At 33.9% G+C, this 21,613-nt stretch overlaps 1 protein-coding gene across 1 annotated transcript in view; it reads right to left on the bottom strand.

The window, feature by feature from the left end:
• Positions 1-407: 407 nt before the first annotated feature.
• Positions 408-21,613, bottom strand: part of CngB (Cyclic nucleotide-gated ion channel subunit B) — a 37,319-nt gene continuing 16,113 nt past the window's right edge. Inside the window, exons 2-13 of the mRNA XM_089631094.1 lie at positions 18,207-18,373; positions 15,141-15,281; positions 11,267-11,404; positions 10,574-10,698; positions 8,535-8,794; positions 8,107-8,256; positions 4,644-4,949; positions 4,434-4,557; positions 3,581-3,810; positions 3,005-3,120; positions 2,706-2,919; positions 408-722 (exon numbers count right to left, since the gene is read on the bottom strand). Of these exons, the coding sequence (XP_089487220.1) occupies positions 408-722; positions 2,706-2,919; positions 3,005-3,120; positions 3,581-3,810; positions 4,434-4,557; positions 4,644-4,949; positions 8,107-8,256; positions 8,535-8,794; positions 10,574-10,698; positions 11,267-11,404; positions 15,141-15,281; positions 18,207-18,373 (2,286 nt within the window). The remainder of the gene's footprint in view (positions 723-2,705; positions 2,920-3,004; positions 3,121-3,580; positions 3,811-4,433; positions 4,558-4,643; positions 4,950-8,106; positions 8,257-8,534; positions 8,795-10,573; positions 10,699-11,266; positions 11,405-15,140; positions 15,282-18,206; positions 18,374-21,613) is intronic.

The raw sequence follows: 21,613 nt of genomic DNA on the forward strand, positions 1-21,613 counted from the left end.
TGATGAATTGTTTAAGTTCTGTGAAACAACCCGTCCTAAGGGTACAAATATATTATTTATATTGAAAAAGTATATTAGTGTACACACAGAGGTTAGATTATGCTTGTATATTTATACATTAGGATACTTTTGAAGGTAGACAAATTGTATAGTTGATTGAAATTATTTTAGCTTGTGACTATTATTTATTATTAATACTCTTATGTATGAGATCTCTTAGCTTGCTACATAAAATATTGTAATTCTGCTTAACGCGAGAGTTTAAATGTCTACGTTATCATAAAAAAAACAACTTGAGACACCGAACTAAAATAACATTGGTAAGTACTTTTAATGTTAGGACAGCAAGGTGTGAGTTGAATCTGTAATGGTATGGAAGTCCTCTCTTTAAACATCTTCAGCTTTATTTATTCCTCTTTTTTTGTGCAACAATTGGAGTTCCTCTGAAGACTCGGTTCCGAGGCGCTGTTCCTCATTTTGTAGATATTGGTGCAGGTCCCGGAGAAGGCGTCGCAGCCGGGTGCCTTCTTCCCGCGGCGGCCCTTGGGCAGGGTCTTGCGGCGCTGCTGGTCTTCGCACGTGCAGCCCTCCTGGGGCTTTGGGGGCGCTGGCCGGGGCACGGAGGGTTGCTGTTGCTTTTGTTGCTTCATTGAATTCTTCTTGTTGCAGCGCTTGGAGCCAAGACGCAGCAGCTGGCCAGCGCCGGATTCTTCGGGCAGGGCCTAAAATAAATAAGATTATAAAAATGTTAATTTTTCTACTGAAACTCGGTGTATGCAAACAGAAGGAGATGGTACAATGTCGAATGAAGAAAAAAAGTCATAACAAAACAGTTCAAAGAATTTACTTGGTTTATAATTGATGTTATAAATGTTATAATTAAATTCATTTACATTTGAATTATTTTTATTGTTAGTTTATTTATTTCACTGTCTTGACGTTCTTGGAGTATTATTATGATACCGTGTGTTATTTAGGTGTATAGAACTTGTATCCAGAACAAATCAACATATTATTAACTAGATTACTAATCATTTTGAAAACCATGATCAAATCAATTAATTAATAATCTTCTATTGTGTAGGTTTTCAAATTCAAAACATTCTTTGCTGATAACCACTGTAAAAAAGAATAAAAAAAATAAAATTAAAAAATAAATCAAATGTAGACGGAGAACTCCCGATCGATATAACATGATTCGTAAACATTTCTTCTGAACCGATTCTATTATATTTATATGTGTCGTGTAATCTTATTTCAGATAACGAAGCTTCTTAAAGGCAGTGTCAATTTTGATTAATTTTATATTTAATATTTAACAAAAATTGCCGACGAACGTTCACTTATCTTGTACATTTTATATTTAATAAGATTCCACCAATTCCAGCGATTCCAACGTTCACTTATCTTGTACATTTTATATTTAATAAGATTCCAATGGATGTAAAAAGCGAATCAACCTGCATCAGTGAACTAAAAAAGCTTAAAAAATGGTTAATTCTTCAAGATTTTTTATATCGATATCGTTTATAAATACATCAGTTTCCATTGATTCAGGGTCGGCCTTGAGTCAAACGGCGCCTGGGGCAAGTAAAACTTTGGCGCCACTTGTCAAAACCAGTAGACGCCTAGACCCCAGGTAGTTAGGTAGTTACGTAATTAGGTAATTAGGTAGTTACGTAATTAGGTAGTTAGGTAATGAGTTAGTTAGGTAGAGTTAGGTGGTTATGTAGTTAGGTAGTTAGGTAGCTGTAATCAATAATATTTGGATGATTTGTGTTTTCTTGTAGCGCTGTTTTGTGAAAAAAAATCTCAAGGGGCGATGTGTTAGGTGAGGTATTAGATTTGGCGCCCGGAGGGGTCTGCTTCAATTGCGCCCGAATAGGGCCGGCCCGGCATTGATTGTGTGCATGTAATTGTATAAATATGCATATAAGTGTGTTTAAGTATGTTACTGCCTTTGAGTGTGTTAATGCCTAAGAGTATGTTAAGGCGATGCCATACGTAGTAATGCAAAATCATGTGTTTTTGGTTTGAAAATTTGGTCGCCTAGAAATGTTTCAGAGCCTTAATTAAATACTGCGAGTAGAATACATCTTGGCCTTTGAAATAATCGAGTATTTTTTAGATAAGTCTTTTTATAAGCCCAGAAAAATATAATGTATAAGGCCTATGAAAACTGCTTTAAAGTTCAAAATCTCCTACTTACGAACCAATTTTCGGTTATGACTTTATTGTATAATGTGGCAAATTAAGTTCTTTATAAAATAAATAATCCACAAAATAAAATAAAAGGCACTTTTTGGCCATGTTTTTTTCTTGCATAAATCAAAACAGGCGGATGGTGTTAAGCGGGAATTTAAACCTTATCGCCATCTACGTAAGGCTTGTTATTGATAGCGGCTCAATTTAAAATATTACACGACGTAGTGCATCGCCTTAACTATGTTCTATCTTATATTTATGCTATATTCTATATATTTTATGTCTATGTAGTCACTTGACATGTTATTCTTATACCTATATCTATTTTCTATATTGTGGCTTCTAGTTATATGAGTGCTTTTGTGTTATAGTTAAATTAATATTGTGAAATTGACCTGCTGACAAACTATCTGCTTTGGCAGATTAGTTTTAAAGCAAATGTTTTAGTTTTAATGAAAAATACTTAAATAAATATACATGGTGACTAAAATAATGTTGACCTCCAGTACAGCTTGCAATAGCCTCGGTTCCTTGACCGGAGTCCTTGGGTTGCCTATGATGATATCTGGTTCTGGCGACCTCTTCCTGGTGGCGTTCTTTTTCATCAGATTATTGGCCTTTTTCCGCAGAATCTCCTGAGCTTCGGGATGGTAGACCAGGGCAGAATTCAAATCCGCCTTGTTTAGCACGAAAAGATTGGAATATCCATTAGACCTGGAAAAAAATCATTCAAACCAACATTACAACCATTGAATACTTTATTTTGGTTAGTAGTCAAACAAATTTTCAAAGAGCTCACCTGACATCCGCCGTCCTACGGTTTGCGCCATTGATGGCAAGCAAACTGATCTCTCCAAAAACAGAACCTTCAGATAAAGTGGCAAGTACTTCGGTGTCCTTTTCACCTCCCATGACCTGAACATCAATTGAAAATACCATTAACCTCACAGAATTAACATAATCAGAGAATTTATGCACAAAATAACTAGAATATACTTATGCTTCTGTCGCGTATCATCAAAAATACTAATTTCGGTTGTCGGTGCGTGAAGTGAAATATTACTGCGTGAAATTATTCACGTTCAATGAACTTAAATTTGCTTTGAATTGTTCAAAATTGGAACTAATTGTGTGAATTAGGACAAGCGATAAAGTAGGTACTACCTACCTACCTAAAATAAAAAAAATCATTAGTCATAATCCTGTATTTGAAGTGTGTGTTTAATTTTTTGACAGATCTCCAAATCACCAAATTTTTCAGGTTTACTAACGTCATTTGAAAGGCAAATTTTTCAAAATTTACAAAAAAGTATATTGTGAAGAAAATCTACTATTTTTATCAAGGTTGTTTATGTTTAAATGCAAATGAACTAACGTGAACTTGTCCCATCCTCACAATGTACATTTCTTTTCCAACTTCGCCCTTGCGGCAAATGATATCTCCGGGTAGAAAGATGACAGGGCGTAGCTTCAGAACCAAATCTCTCAAGAGGGCCTCATCGCAATCCGTGAACAGTTGAACCTTACTGAGCGTCTGGATGTGCACGTTGATGGCCACGTCTGTCTTCATGTTGATGGGCAGTGAGTTGATTATATGGGATTCGTCTGAAATCATACGATGGAGATTACAATGAAGCTAGAAGCTGTGAAGATAGAATTAGTTTATCGTCTAAAATGAGCGTTGTGGATTTAAGGTTAGCGTGTGGATAAAATTACTGTACCTACACATATGTTTCTTAAACACCTTACTGAATAGGTTTGGAGAGTTATACTATAACTTTTGAGCCGATCTGTATGTAGTTGTTACATATGTTTGATGTGGTATTATTGTATTTTTGATCATTTTTACATCTTGTTTCGTGATATTGTTGATATGTTTATATGTAGAGTAGATGTATTCTCTGTAAGGTGTTTTTGGAGATTCATAAAGATTAAGAAAGAGACATTTAGATGGTTTGGACATATAGAACTAATTAACGAAGAAAGGAGTGCTAGGAGAATATATGATGCGAATGTGAATGGTACAAGAAGTCGTGGAAGACATGGTGAACCGAATGAACCAAATGCTTGAGTAGAGCCATGTCAAAAGTCAGGATAACAGAAGGGTGTGTAAGAGACGATGTATAAATATAAATGATGTGATGGTTAATTAGTGTTTTTAGTATTTTGAGCATGAAGTTACATTTTCTTGCCGCCTAGATCGTAAAATTTGTAAAATATGTTCCTACCCAAAGTATTCTGCTGGTCGTAGGTAAACTTGAACCAAGAACATACACGACGTTGAATATCATTTGGCAGGTTTTGGCGCCTCATGTATTCCATAGTTTCATCAACAAGCCTTTTGTACTCGGTCTGAAATGATAATTATATAATAGTTGTTAGAAATGACCCTGATAGGAAATAAGAGTAATTGGATTTAAAGTTTCAGCTTTTGTTACCTGAGATCTAGTGGCCGTGGCTATGATATCTCTGATCTGACTGATCAGCAACGCGAATACGAAGACTCCCATCAGCCAAGCGAAGGTCATAAAAATATACTCCATTTCGTTTTCCGGTTTTGGATTCTTCCCAATGGAGGTGGCTGTTTTGGTCGCGAAGTAGAAGCATCTGATGTACGCGTTACCTATTCCACTGAACACCCAGCCATTGGACCCGATCCCTTCCCAGGTGCTGACTTTGTAGTAGGCACAAGCGTTCAGGTGGATTAGATAGAAGATGTAAGCTAAAGTACGTCCAACGCGAACCTAAAACATATCAACATTTTTATATCGGAATCATCAATTTGTATTATTATTGCTTTCTTCTTATTCTTTCCATTAACCCCTCGAGCTAGTTTATTTGCATTTGAGAACAGCTAATAGAAATCTTTGTGTCTCACTATCATGGTGAGAAATATGATCTAAACGGTGTTAGAAAGAGACAAAACCACGCTTTATATTCAAATCTAGATGTTAACCACATAAGAATTAATATATACGCGTCTATAAAGCCAAAGGTTCTACCGCAATTTGAAAAATATTTATGGAATTTGTGTGAATTTTTTATTAATTATTTTTATATGAAACGAAAAAAAAGTGAGGCAACGGTTACGTTTTTTAATACATTTATCTAACAATTTTTTACAAAGCAAAACACGTAAGGTGAGCCATTATTATAATTTTTGCTCAAAATTTTAATATTTATTTATAATATTAAAAAAAAGTGGGTGTGTTAAGCCTACGCAAGACAGAAGTGAAACTTCTAGTATTCCTCTCTCTCTATTTTCATTTCATCATCTCTATTTTCTCTCTTAGGTTAGTTTGAAAATTAGAGGTTAAATAATTCAACGACGAAGCATGGATTTGCTTTTTCTAATATTTTCTTATAGATGAATGACGTTCGATTAATGTATAGTTCCAAAAATTTTCAATTTATTCACAAGTATACAATATTACATAAATAACAATATTACAATTAAAAATTACAAAGAAATTACAATGACAATTTACCAATCATGTGCCATTTTCATTGTCAATTTCATGAATATCATTTCCTAATGTCGTGATAATTGGGTTATGGTAACTAAAGTGCGAGATATATACATGAGCACTTAAATCCTTAATGAATCGTGCAAAAACTGCATCGATTGTTGTCCCGTGTCGGGAGAGAACGTTCGTGAGCGGCTCCCCCACCTCAACAAGCGCATATGGTGAGAGAGGGACAGTGAACGGTGAGCGGTGGTGGGGGTACCCGCATTTTCGTGTCGATCCTGACTCGGTTTTACTCCGTCCCCGAAAATTCATTACGCGCCTAAAGAAGTTTCACTTCAATATAAAAGCTTATTTCATCACCTTTCAAAAAGAGTTTTTAGTTTTCGGATACGTTCAGAAATATTCCATTTATCTGAATTTTATTGAAATGCGGAAATACTCTTAAATTAACAGAATATGCCAAAGGCCTGAAGAGTTAGTTAGAAAATTTAGTTAAACATTTTTAAGTACTCGACGATCACGGAACGAGACGCGCCCATGTCGTCTTGGTTAAATTAAATTATTTATTCTTAAAATCACAAAGTTTTACAATTTTAGTATTTTTTTAAGTAGTGCAAAAATCTAGTTTTATAGACAAGATTGAGAAAAATAAGTAAAAATAAAATAGACATAAAATGCAGGTTTTGTACAAGCAGCAACATGATGCTAAGTCAATATCCGAAGTGATTCTCTTTAACAACATAGCAGCTCTCTCCATTGGCATGACCAGTGACAAGTTAGTCTAATAAATTTTTCATTAAACATTCTTAACTTGATAAACCTAAATATGTTTTTTTTCCGCTGGTTCAGAAGAAGTATGTGTAACTAATGTAATACTCTTATTTATATTTTCAACACTCATTACAAAATTAATGTTAAATTTCTGTACTATTTTAGTTGTATCATCTTCAACTCAATCGGGAAAGCGAACTTCCTTAATGTTTTCTTTCTGTTAACCGCTTAAAATTTCTTTAAGTATAGTCCAAACTTTTCTTGAATCACTTTCGAATCGACCGGTCGGTGGCCGAGTTGACATCGCGCTTGGGTCCCACTCAGGCGTAGTGTGTTCAATTCCTCGGCTGGCTAAGTCCTCCATCACAACTCAAGCAACATTTTCAGCTTACTGTGGTGGTAGTAGGAGATATTCAAATATTGTCAGGTTATTCGTAACCTGAGAATGTTTGTCTTTCTTTTAAAAGAAAAAAAAAAAGTTTTTGCCTAATATAATATTTTTAGGAATATGTCATTTCTGTACTATGCATGTTTCTAAGTTTCTTATAGGTTTCTCTAAATAGTATTTCACAGGCGGTACCTCTTTGTTTATTTAGTAGATTTACGGATTTCGTATACCATTTATTTGTTTCTTTTAATGTAGTATTAGTTATTGGAATTAGTTCATTTACTACTGTTTTCAGATGTCCTACTAGTTCATCGGTTTTTCCGTCTAAATTTCCTTGGTTATCACAGATCAAATTTTTGTTTTGTAATTCCTTTCACAATATATCCTTATAATAGTTATTTTATTCCTGTATATTATTTTTCATATTTTATGGAGCTTCGTATTAGTATATCTAATTTTTAACGATGTTTCAATATTTTTAACTCACCTGCTTACCGAAGGTAAGCTATCGTAATATATATACTCTCTCTTCGTAAATAAAAAAATATATAGTGATTCAGTGCTACGTACATTGAGATTATTATTCAAACTATTTTTCACAAGCATCACGACGTTGAGTGAGAGCACTTGAAAACGAGTTTGAGTGAGGAACCCTCTCTAACGCCACTTTCAGGAAAAACTAAAGAGGCACTTGCTGTTTTCACCAGTTTAAAAATTAGGACACACTGGGCTTACGTACATAAAATATGCATTACTACGTGCCAGGCCGACGTGCACACTTGTCCCACACACTCAACAAAATTTGAACCGGAATATCGAGAAATTCAATGGTTTTTACGTTTTACAAAATCACTTCATAACATTTTACGAAATCTATTAGTTTTTTATCTCCCATTTTAACAACTGAAACTTGAAAATCCCAAAACAAACGTAAAATCAACTCGTTTGAAGACCTTGCACTACCGCCATGTTTTTTCTAGCTTGAGGAGCGTAGGCTTGTGATGCGCTACGTATGACAAGTGTGTTTCAGAAGCATCTGTTTTCAAAGAAAATGTAAGGTTGTAAGTTGTCCAGATATCTTTCTGCAATGCGTATATTGCGTACGTGGACCCATTGAGTCTTTACCATGCTTCGCTTCCACTACATTAATAAACATCCCCACTAACATATATATTTTCACATACAAATCCAAAAATAATAATTTAACGGACAAATTATGATTACTGAAGATGGTGAAAAATTTAAGACATCGAACATGATTTAGGTACTTACGATGAATGGAGAAGCTAGAAGTCTGTCCAAAGAAATATAGAACTCCGAAAATGTTTGCACCTTGAACAAACGAGGGATACGAAGGAGAACGACGTCAGACCCAAACTGCGTGTAAAGGATTTCCAGAGGCAACAAGGAAACCAAGTCCATCTGAAAATATATCATTTCTAAATTATCAACTGATGACGTTAAGGGCTGATCAATGTATTTGATGGTTTCGTTGAGCGGGAAACAAATCCTAAATGCACCGACACAATGTCAAATGCGTCGATCATTACGTTAGGCACACTACAAACGACGTTAAAAATGTGTAAGTGTGTTGGCCATGTCCCAATGTCTCAATGTTTCAGCAAACACGAAACATTTGCTTTCATTTTCTTCACGCCCCAATGTTTCATGTTTGCTCAGACATTCCAGCTTAATGTTACCTTGAACTGTGTCTTCCTCGTATAGTTGGTGCGCGTTTCGAGAGGATCACTGACCCAGAAGCCTTCACTGAGATAGCGCACGCGCGGCTTGATGACCGCCACGTCGATCAGGTAGATGAGGTCACAGAAGGCGTCGATCAACAGCCACACCGGCGTGTTGTCCGGCGTCTGGTAGGGGAAGGACCAGCGCATGGGGATCACCCAGCTGTTGTAGCAGTAGGACAGGGTCACGGTCAGAAGCCATATTAAGTAGAACACCCCTAAAATAACAGATACATGTTTAATAGGTTCTCTGCCAGCCTTGGACAGTGTTGGCTTGGAAACCTCCTACTAGCAAACTTAGAAAACTCTATCTTTAACTTAAAAACTAGAGTAGGTAATCAAAAACCGCGTTAGATCAATTTTTATGCACTGGGCCAGTATAAAAACAGCACGTCGCGATTGTTGCCAGATTTAAACTGAGCACTGAAAGTTGTACCGAAACACATGCCAATTGGCGGGTGCTTAGTTCCTCCGCCTAATGGCGGAGTTGGCAGTGAACGTGTTAACAGGCAGAAATTACAAACAAAAAGGTCTAATAAAAATGTTTTAAATGTTGCATAATTGAAAACAACCATTAATGTAGGCTAAATGGTCGTTTATCAGTTGTGTAAAATATTTTTATTAGTGGGGGGGTATATGTTTAAAGTCTACAGCAACATCGATAAAGATTAAAACTTTCGAAGCAACATTAAAGGCCACACCACGTCGTGTAACATTAGGAATCGGGCCACCAACAATAACACTTCTTATGGAGATGACAATAAGGTTGAAAATCGTGCTTAACATCAGACGCCTGTTTTGATTCATGCAAAAACAACAACGCCAAAAAGTGTCTTTTATTTTACTTTGTGAAGTTCAAGCAGAAATATAAAAAAAAATTTCGATCATTTTCCACAGAAATTAATTTTTAAACACTATACAATAAAACAATAACTGAAAAGAGGTTCGTAAGTAGGAGATTTTGCACTTTTTTTTACTTTTTATAGGTCTAATTCTTTATATTTTCTGAGCTCATAAAAATACTCGATTAATTCAAAGGGGAATATTAGTTCTACTCGCAGTATTTAATTAAAGCATGTACGATTATATTACTTAATTCAAAGCGATCAAATTTTCATTAAAATTACATGATTATGGGTTAATTAGCAGTGCTTCCCTAAAACCCGACTTGATTAGAATTACCTGTTACTGACATGCCGGGCAATAATCATAACATGATATTTTAAATGTAAATATGTTTGTTAGTTGTAAGTGTAAGTCACATGGCAGAGTAGTCTGTATTAATTCCCTTTAGTTCATTAGTATGAATGTACTAGTTTAAGTCACTGAGGTTTAAGTCTTAGTTGTAAGTTACTAGCTATAAGCCTTAGACGTAAGTCACTAGTTAATCTAAGTCTCAGTACTTACTTGTTAACTACAAGTCTTAGTTATAAGTCGCTAGTTAAAAAGTATATTCCACCAACCTATAACTAAAACGACTTTTGGACAAAGAAATATTTTATATTTCTCTATAAAATTATTTCAATTCCTCCCTTTTGCAATAAAAAAAAATTCAAAAGAAGTATTAAGATATGAATTATGGACTCGGGAAGGAAGAATATAGATAAAATGTTGCAACATAACAAAGATTAATTATTTTCCTCTTGTAATATTTTAACGTACTCACAAAAACTTACTTTAAAAAGAGAACATACTTACAAAAAAAACTTGTCCTAATTTTTTACGACATTTGAAAAAAACATTAAAAAAATATATGCATATTATATATAAATTTTAAAAATTAAGTAAAGCGCCTTTGAGGTGATTTTTCCAATTCATAAATAATCATATTCATTTTTCTTCTGAATTTTAGTTAAAACGGTGAAAACTAACCATGTTGTAAATCAATAAAGTAGTAATGTTGACCTGTCTTTGATTGAGTAGGTACCCATTGCCGTTTATTGGAAATCAAATGAATTTTTACTAGAGCAAAAGAAATGATTCTATTAAATTCTTACCATGGGGATCGAAGGTAATCTTGCACTTTTCGTAGTCCCAAAACTTGAGACAAGGAAATCGTCTGCGGCGCGGAGGCGGAGTGTGGATACGCACGTTCACCGGCTTCACAACCTCCTCGCGATCACTAAATAAACCAAATTAATAAATGTATCATTGAAGAAGAAGATAATGCTAATAAATCTAAAGGAAACATGAAACCGAACAAGACACAGGAAAATAAAACGGCAACGGTCTCAACTGGGAATCGAACCCAGGATCTAATGACGATATAATTGTTGGATATAACCTTCAAAATTATTAAAATAAAATTGAAAAAAAAGTTTATTCATTTTATCCTGTAATACACAAACTAATCACCAATATAATCATTATCATTCCTTATGATTGACTCCCGACCTTCGGACAACTTTCCATTGACATCAGAAGCAATTTCTTGATTGGGCAACTCAAGAATCCGGTGGTTTGGACTAGTCTTTTGTTAGTCTGGCAATCACAATGGCATGGTACCAAAATCGTGAATTAAACCATTAGTAAAATTAATTCTCGATGAAAGACAATTATACATAAGAAGGATTATATTAAACACACAAAACCAACGCCTGGAGGAGGGCGTGAGAGGCATTTCCTTGCGGGCTTGAGTCCCCTACAATCATCACATCACCAGCCACTTGTAAGTAATGTGAAATGTGTACCGTCGTCTCATCATGGTGGGAGAGGGGCTGCTCTCGGAGGAGGGCGTAAGAGGCATCTCCATGCGGGCTTGAGAGGCCGCGGCGCGCTCGGCAAATCTCCGCAGCAGCTCGCTCATGCGGTCCCTAGCCGCGGGATCCCTACAGTCATCACATCGTCAGTCATTTATATTCATTTGCACTTGTTTCAGTACAAAATTATATTAAAAAAGCCAAAAACCACCAATAAAAAAATAAGATTTTTGGCGTTATGCCATTTTCGGTCAACAATTGTCGGTCATGATGAAATCAAATAGGCGTGAATTTTCCGCCTCTACCAATAGTGATTAATGATTCACGATTCAAAATATATTATAAGGGGGATGAGAACAGGTTAGTAGAAAACTATTAATATAAATTATTATTACTACGACAGCATTAGTGGTCGACAGATGTTTAAACCGCCCGACCGTACAGAAACGTATTACAATCGTAGTAATACGGAGATCGCGGATTTGAAGATTCACGATCGGTCGCGCAATGAAAATGTAAAAAAGCAGTAATATCCATTTGCAGCACTATCTGAGGAATATTTTTAATCGAAATATCGATTAACGAAAGGATTTTTTTAAACTTTAGTACTTACTGGTTTTGTCTGTCCAACTAGGAGAAAATTCCGTTTTAGGACAGGCAAAATTTAAATAAACCGACATTCATAATATATTTCGCACAACTAAAGATAAAAAAGAGAAGATTTATTTCAAACTCTATTAAAAATCTAATTTTTTACGGGTATGGTTTCAGTTCGTGTAATTTAAGAAGGTGTTATTATCTATATGTGTGCTTCCGTGCAAGTGTAATTCAGTCCGTATGTAATTAGGTATTTCTGGCCGTGTAATATTTTAACGTGAAATTTATATTTGTGTAATTTCGTTCCGTCCCCGCCATTTTCCTCACCCTAAATTTTAATGGAATATAACAGGAGTTTAAAAATGTTAAAAAAACTCTGGAGGTGTAAAGTTGTGGTAAAATTAGCCAGTACTGAGCGTGTAGCTATTTCCAGGTTAAAAATTGACTATACACAATTATTATACTTAACCATATATTAAAGAAGAAAATATCATATAATAATATTATGAACTAGTCCCAGCTAGAGTTCGTACTGACGTCATCGACGTTCTTCCTCTTCCGCCTCACGCGTCTCAGTTGAAAACTAAAAAGACAGAAGATACAAGAACGATGACGTCACGTACAATCTCTCGCTGTGACTAGTATACAGACAAATCCCATAAATTTCTAAAAGCTACGTAATAATATTTCATTCCAGAAGGTATGCGGGATAGTGCAATGCAACACCTTCTACAAATTTATACCAACATCGTGCAAAGCGTTCGAGCTTCATAGAATTTTGGATCAGGTTGACAACCCTAAATACTACTGATTTTTCGATTCTCGTTTTGAAAAAAATCAGGTTTCTTTAATCAAATTTTGATTAGACATATATTTAAAATGTTATTCTATTTTTTTCTCACTGAAACAACCGAACCTAATGCGAAATAACTTAATTAACACGTAATTCTACAATCTTGATTTGAAATACTGTATTATGTATAGAATTCTACAAAACACACACGAAATCAATAATAATTCATGTCATTAAAAACAATAACATTGTAGATATACCTGTAAGGAAACATTTATAAATAATTTGATAGCCAGATAATAATTTTATGATTACGCAGCTGTTCACAATGAAATGTGGATTAATAAAAATAATAAGTAGCCAAAAAAAATATAAAATGCAAATAAAATACATAAAAATCAATATCTATGGGGAACAAAAGAGAATGCAGGATTCAACTCAGTCGACAACGAAATCATTACAAACAATGGTTACTTAAACAACTTACTCGTACGTTAGAAGCAGTCAAAATAAACACATAGCTAATGGACATTTTCGACAAAGTTTGTACACTTGCTTTTATGCATTCCGTTCCGTTACGTTTAAGTTTGCACCAACAGGTACCAGATTACTAAATGTGGGGATTTTTTTAGAGCAGAAATTCAGTGACTAACTGGGTCTGCACTTAATAAAATCAGACTCCAGCTGTTTTGCAGATGATACAAAATTCTTTGCCAACCCACATGTACATCACGACCAACTGGAAAACGACTTAAATGAAATACATCAATGGATAAAGGATTTATGTTCTAAAACTCAATGTTGATGGATGCACAAGAATACCTATTGCAAAAACTAACACTAAGCTTGCATACAAACTTAGTGGATCACCTCTAAAAGCAGTGGCGTTACAAGAAGATTTGGGAGTTAGAAATGGGAACCGCAAATAGCTGGGATTGTCAAAAAACACTGGACAGTTGTTAAGAATTTAAAAAAAAAACATATTTGCGTACTCTCCTGAAATATATTTTGCAATTATAGTGTCCATATTTTGTGAAAGATGTATAGATCTAATAGAGATAGTACAGAGTACTGACTTTCAAAATAAGAGGAAGGTCACGCTGGTAATCTTACATTTTGAAAAACAAATAAACAGTAAAAACACACAACCTTTTGATCTAAATAATTGATTAAATATATATGCATGTATACTGTCTAAATAAAGTAAATTTACTTACAAATATTTTATAATTCCTAAGTCACTATGAAAACCAATCAAAATCGTGAGACATGACAAAAACGCAATGTACAAACTTTGGCGAAAATGCCCTAATGATAGTATGATATTGAACAGGCTAGGGAAGAGATCGGAAGAGATAGAACGCTGCACTATAGAGGGAGAGTTACCTTGACGACCTGAACAAGGGGGACCTGCTACCGCCGCAGTTGCAACCAGTACAAATGCTCAGTAACCTGAAACCCCGTAGATATTACATTATCTCCCATTCTTTACGTGAGAAAATAATGCAAATATTTGAGTAATTATTTCTTTGTGAGACAAAAATGGGTTCTACACCTCACGCAATTCAACTATCGAGCTTTTGGTCTTAGGTCTTCTTGGAATGATGGGTAAATCGTCTCGCAAATAAGGTAATCCGAAATGTGGGTTTACATCCATAAGTGTTTTTTTAATATCTCTCTCCTGAATGTTTGCCGAAGAAAGTAATTAGAAATTATTGTGAAGACCGTATGAATGAAAAAGACGTCATGCGATTTCCAGTCTTATCTCGATCGGTATACCCATCTTGCATAACATGCCCAACGACGTGTAATATTTACATCGTCTTTATTAATTAAGGGGTATTTTTTTTAACTAATGGTTAATTAACAGAGATAGCTCTGTTACGATTTCTGACTCTCAGTTTCTTCTTCCACAGGGATATGCAAGTATGCGAAACTCATGTCGCAAACAACTTTTCGTGTACAGTACGCATAGTAGACATCACTACTGAAAAAACGTCAGAACTTGAATGCTTTCATAACTTCACTTACAACCAAACAGTTTCTGAAGCTTTCATTTTTAAATCATGACATTATTTATTGACTGTTTTGTTAACAGCACACGCATTGGTATAAAATTCCTGACACCAAGTAACGCTATGTTTAAAGCATCGACGGCGTGAATGGCGACAACTTCGTCCGAAAGGTCGCGGGAGACTGGCATCGCTGACGAGTGCACAAAGTGTCAAAAATGTGTGCCCGTGTGGCGTGTATGAAGGTCCGCGCAGATGTACGGTGGTAGTCGCCAAGATACTTGAATCGTCAAGTATCGGATACTTGCGTATCACCGTGGAAGAAAGATCTAACCCAAATCGCATGCTATCTCCACCATTTATACAGTCGCAGTCATCACATAAATGTACATATTTACAATAACATTAGTATTTTCTCTTCCAATATTGGTGTGACCATCATTGATTAGAAGGTTCTACTTACAGGTGAGGCTCTTGTCCAGCATCCCTGGATGTAGCTCCAGCTTCAGTCAGCTGAGGAATCTCCGTAGCCGGACTACCGGTTTGACGAAACATCGTCAGCCTGGCCTGATTATTCTTCCGAAAACTGGCTGCCATCTGCATCCTAAATGGCGATCAAAATAAGATCATTATTCCCGATAACAGGAAAATAATACTTAATTTGTGGTCTCTCGGCAGACATAATCTGAAAGTGTCTCTTCACATACAACGAATTGCTATGATATATATAATATAAAGTACTGGATAACTGGTTGGGGGTCTGCCTTGAGCACTCACACAGACTGGCTCAACTTAGCCCAAAAAGTAGAACTAAAGACAATTTTAAAAGTTCCGGTTAGAACTCCGACAGAAGAGATATTTAAAAACTTCCAAGTCTACAACAATGCACAAAAACTTTGTACTAAATAATTTATTTAAAAAAAAAACAAAATATCTGAAATGAATATATTTTAAACAAAAGTAAAAACATGGGTGAAAGAACAAAATAATATTCAACTTACAGACATTATGAACACGATGTAAAGACAACTTAAACCTTAATACAAAAGTTTTTTAAGAAATTATTATAAGCAATAATTAGTCGTCTGAAGTATCCATACAAATTGAAAATATCTCCCGAGTAAAAATAAATGCCACCGACGGGAATTGAACGGAATTGAGGTGCTCTGGACCACTGAGCTACGTCGGCTTATTTCCAACATGCCAAATAATTAAAAATGTACTAGTAGTTCAATCAACAATTACTGATTATTATATTTTTTCCACCTGTATACAAACAACTTTATTTTGTAGTAAAGGCTTTGTTAGTGCTAAATTTCTCACTAGATGTCGTCGAAACATATTATATCTACATTTGTTATTTTTTATTTATTTATTTATAGAATACATGATAATACAATAATACATTTTCTTACATGTGATACATTAAATCACCACACTAGGCGACTGCCTGTCTCGTGGCGACCAATGGTATATAGTTAGTATGTGAGGTCTAGTGTTAACATATGAATTAAATATTTATACATGTTTAAAGTATGAAAGATTATATTAGAATGAATTATAATGGAAATAGAAAATATAAAAATGTTAAAGTAGAAAGCAGAAGACAAAAAAAAAGAAAAATAAAAAGAATAAAGAAGAAATAAAAATAAAAGAAAAACAAAAAAAATAAAATTTAGAAGTCTAAGACATGCTATTATACAGGAAAAGATCAAATACATAACTCTCTTTTCTGGTTGTGTAAGTGTACATGCATGTACGAGCGCGTAAATACGCGTGTACACGCATACATCCACACACACACTTATTCATATTTATAGATGCATACATATTCATACAAAGATATACAAATATATATGTATACATACATACATACACATATATACATGTATGCATACATACATACACACATATACACATGCCTACTTGTATATAGTTGTTTATCCACTATCTGAGAATGAGAAACAAGTGATTAACACTGTCACAATCATTAATCAAAAAGTCATCAAGCGCCTTTTTGAAAGTGAGATATTTGGTTATTGACTTTATTTCAATTGATAAATTGTTAAATATTTTAGGGGCAAGAAAGTTAAACTGGGACTGTGCCATTGAAGTTTTTGTTGCCGGAATAATATAGTTGTATTGGTTCGAGTATCTTGTGTTATAATTTGAATCGGATATATATTTTTTTGTAAATTTGAATTTAAAATAAGAGGTAACATTTTTTACATATAAGGATTTTAAATTAAGAACTTTAAAGTCTTTAAATAAGTCCTTCGTGGGTTGTATATAATGTGCTTTGTAGATAGTCCGTATTATCAATTTTTGGGCTTTTATTAGTGGATCTAGTACAGTTTTAGAGCATCCTCCCCAGACAATTATACCGTACGATAAAATTGATTGACACGGGGAAAAGTATACTGTTTTTAGTGTGTTTTTGTTTAGTATATTTCGTAATGCTCTGAAAATATATGCCAGTTTCCTTATACGGCTCGTGGCATTAATTACATGATCCTCCCATCGAAGTTTATTGTCGATTATTACGCCCAAGTATCTAATTGAATCTACTCGTTCCAGTGCGTTGCATAGACAGCTAGATATATCCCTACAGGAATGTATTTTTAGTACATGATTAATTGAGGGTTGATTTGGATTATTTGTGCTAAATGTTAAATATTTTGTTTTACTTATATTTAATGTGAGTAAATTATTATCCAGCCATTGTTTAATAATTTTCATGATTAGTTCTGCTCTATGAAAAATTTCTTCCCATGTTTTACTTTTTATTACTAAGGCAGTATCATCGGCAAAAGTGATTATATTGCCATCAATTTGGTGAAATATTTTGACTTTTTAAATATTATTATTTTTTAATGAACACTTTGGCATATATTAGTTTTTTTTCTGTATTTTTTCCAGCATATTTATGTATTAAGTTTGGTACGGGGTCTATACACCACTCAACCCCTATTATTGTGCCAATAAATCCACCGTGGATTTGCTAGTAGCTCGCCGCGCTTGTCTCGATTTTATGGTATATCAAACCTTAAAAAGTGCTCCTAGCATACTAACATATGTTTTATTCGCTTGACAAAGAAATATTTTATCTTAATATTGTCTAGCTTTTCGTTTTGTCATTTACAAATATGTTTATTTTATCTGTGAAAAAGCGCATCGCGAAATTCCGTGTAAAATGTCATAATTCCAAATATCAATCAGTAATTTATTTTTTTACAGGAAATCTTCATCTTCATCGAAATCATTTATGTATTTGGAAAATATAATAAAAACTAAAAATATTTTCAAGTTTTCATTATTATATTAGATCGATAAAAACATTTCTCTGAATGTAAGTAGTTATTCCGGAGTTACTACAAAGGAAAGATGTATGTATATAATCTGTATAAACATATAAACACATTATCTGGTTAGATGGTACAATTTATAAAAATATTAATTTGCAAAGAACAAGTAAGTTATTACGAAAATAATGTCATTTTTCCGCGGGCATTCCAGGATGAACCCTTACCAGGTGCTACTCTTGGGGGTGACGATATCGGGGTCGTCCCAGGCAGAGCGGGGCGCGTGGCCCCAGGAATCCTCCGTGTTGGTGGGGCGCCAGGATCCCTCGCCCCCAGCAGCTCGGGGGCCCCGCATCATGGCGGCCAGCTCCAGACGCTCGGGGTGCACCAGATTCTAAAGAAAAAGTAATTACTTTAAAATATTTTTTAATTACTCGAAAATCGTAGCAATAACCACGACATACTTTTGTCCAAAACCTTTTTTATGTGAATACACCAACTGCTCCCAACCTTCTCGAGTCTGTGAGAATATGGCATCCCCAATTGGGGCAAGTTGTGAGGCTGGAATTAGTAGAGGAAAAGGAAATAGGGGAAGTGGGAGGTAGGGAAATACCTGGCTTTTCAGATCTAGCAACCAAACATGGTCACATACACCTACATTTAGATCAGATCACTTTACTTCTTATCCCACCCGTAGGTAAACTTACAAAAGTACCTATGTAGGTACATCTATAGTTTGGTCACCAACGTGTTATTTATGAACCCTTCGAATTACACTCTTGGATACTGTCTAGAGGACAACACAAATTATTTGTGTTTAAAACCATTATAACATTGTTAAACGTATTTTCGGCATGCGCACACTTTGTTCCCCTTGATTACTTATTTATAGCACAGTTATATAAGCAGAACAAAGTTATTTTAATCAAGTAATTTTACTCAAGTGTAATTCTACCACTGATCGAGTTTGAAAAGATATTATGTATATTATGAAGGAATTAAATAATTCATCCTAAAAGACATCAAAGCCAAGAAGCTGAAGGAAGCAGAAAGAAGTTCAGAAAAAATATTATTAAGCGTGCGGGTAATAAACCCGTCGAAACACGTTTGTGGAATAATGTTGGAAGTTTATCAAATGACAATATCTCGAATGTAAATCGTTTGACTTATTCATAAGTCAAGACTGCGCAAATTGTGCTATATATTTCTCTCTCTCAGATCAATCCTGAACCTTCAAACAATGAGATGCATATATTTTGCACTTTTCCAATCAATAGCTACATACGGTATCGTGGGATGGGGAGGCTGTGCAGCTTCAATTATTAATCCCATGATCTTAATTCAAAAACTGCTACTATGGGTGACATTTTAAAATTAAAATGTCACCCATCTCACCCTTCAGACCCACTTTTTAAAAAATTCGCAATCCTAGACATTAGACAATTATACTTTAAGACAATTCTTATACACATAAGGAAAAATGATTTAACCCTCAAAACTCAACACAATATTTGCACCCGCTACTCATCACACCAAAAATGTAAAATTCCTCCAACAAAAACAGCCTTCGCCCAGCGACAGTTCTCTTATTAGCGCCAAAAATGTTCAACTTACTGAGTATGAAAACTGATGATCTTTATGCCATTAGTGTACAAAACTGGTTATTTGCTCAAGGAAGGAAATATTATAAAGAATGCCTTACAACTTAATAGTGTTCTTTTTTTTCGAGCAAAAATTTTATCTCTAAATTAACTTTCAACAAAAACTTTATATTACGCTGATGCGATTATTTTTATTTTTATTTCTATTATCCCTAGCATTATCTATTATTTTTATTTGTATCCTACCTTATTTTTATTTATCTTTATGTTTACAAGATTCACCTACTCCAATTCCTTTCCTGTATGTGATCATGTACATAATATTATATATTCAGTATTGGTTATTTATGAAGGGAAAGAACTATTTTAAAGAATACCTGACATCATTAAATAAGTTCATTTGCTTTATTATTCTTTTTTTTCATTTCAATTCTGTTTAAAATTTCTTTTTAAAATATATATTTAATTTATCTTTATTTTCATCGCTTTCTTATTTTCAGTTAAACCTATTTAACCTATACCTATTTAACAACTGAATGAATCATGTATTACATTTATATAATTATACACAAATTTCGACTACAATAATACGGACATGTGTCTAGTGTGGTAGTCGAATAGCATGTAAAAAACCTGTATCCAAATATATTTTTATGAATAAAGAAAAAAAAAAAAAATATATATATATAACCAATACTGAATATATATATATTGTTATTTTCTGCTAAGCTCAAATACCTCAATGATATTTGTGAATATTTATGTTAGTTGAACAGATGTTGCTTTCTATAAGGCACTATTGAGTGACTGATTGAAAAAAAAGTTTAATTGAATAATGGTTGTGCGCCAAATATTCAAATACTCTCAATATTTATTCAACTATTTCATCATAAATTCTTGTATCAAATTCCACTTAAATTACTTTTCTTCGCCACTTTTAATTTAAAACTTAATTGGATGTTATTTTTTTATATAAAATGTAATGAAACACAACTGGTTTCGTGTTTTTTAAATATAAAATGTAATGAAACACAACTGGTTTCGTGTTTATTTAAATATAAAATGTAACGAAGCATTACTGGTTTCGTGTTTTTTAAATATAAAATGTAATGAAACATAACTGGTTTCGTGTTTTTTTAAATATCAAAAGTAATGAAACATAACTGGTTTCGTGTTTTTTAAATATAAAATGTAACGAAACACAACTGGTTTCGTGTTTATTTAAATATAAAATGTAACGAAGAATTACTGGTTTCGTGTTTTTTTAAATATAAAATGTAATGAAACATAACTGGTTTAGTGTTTTTTTTTTAATATCAAAAGTAATGAAACATAACTGGTTTCGTGTTTTTTAAATATAAAATGTAACGAAACACAACTGGTTTCGTGTTTTTTTAAAATATAAATTGCAATGAAACATTTTTCACACTTTTCTCAAAACAAGAATTGTTAGACACAATGCTATACCGGGCAAGGGCTCAATTATTATTGAAAAAACATTTTAGTACAACACATTGAAACAAGGCTTAATATAGCCCAGCTTGATAAAATTGGAATACAAAAATGATGTCTTTGCTTATTCAGATTATGAAATTTACTCAAAATGGAAAATTTCCGTGCATTCTTCTAAGAAAAACAAAATTATGTATTCCAGGAAATTATTAATTCTGCATAATTCCACCAACCAGTTAGATCACCGGTTCACAAACGGCATGTATAAGAAACGACGAAAGGTGAACCAAAGTTCACCTTTTCACACTTATTTATTTTTATTATATTATATTATTTATTATATATTTTATTTTAGGCCCCGAGTAAAATAATTTCCCTCGGAAATATAATCGTCCGTGCTTACAGGCCACCTCTTTTTATCACGTATTTTTTTTTAAATATCGGGAAAGACCGCTATAAATTAAAAGGGAAAGACCGCTATAATTTCAAAACAGCCCAGTACCATTTTTAGCCCAGTGACACTACTTAAGTGTGATTTTTCCGACCGATGAAATAGATTCTAAAATGGAAATAATGTACGT

This window comes from Hesperophylax consimilis, chromosome 4 (genome assembly GCF_061612785.1).
Source record: "Hesperophylax consimilis isolate HC1 chromosome 4, BYU_Hcon_1.0, whole genome shotgun sequence".
NCBI lineage: Eukaryota > Metazoa > Arthropoda > Insecta > Trichoptera > Limnephilidae > Hesperophylax > Hesperophylax consimilis.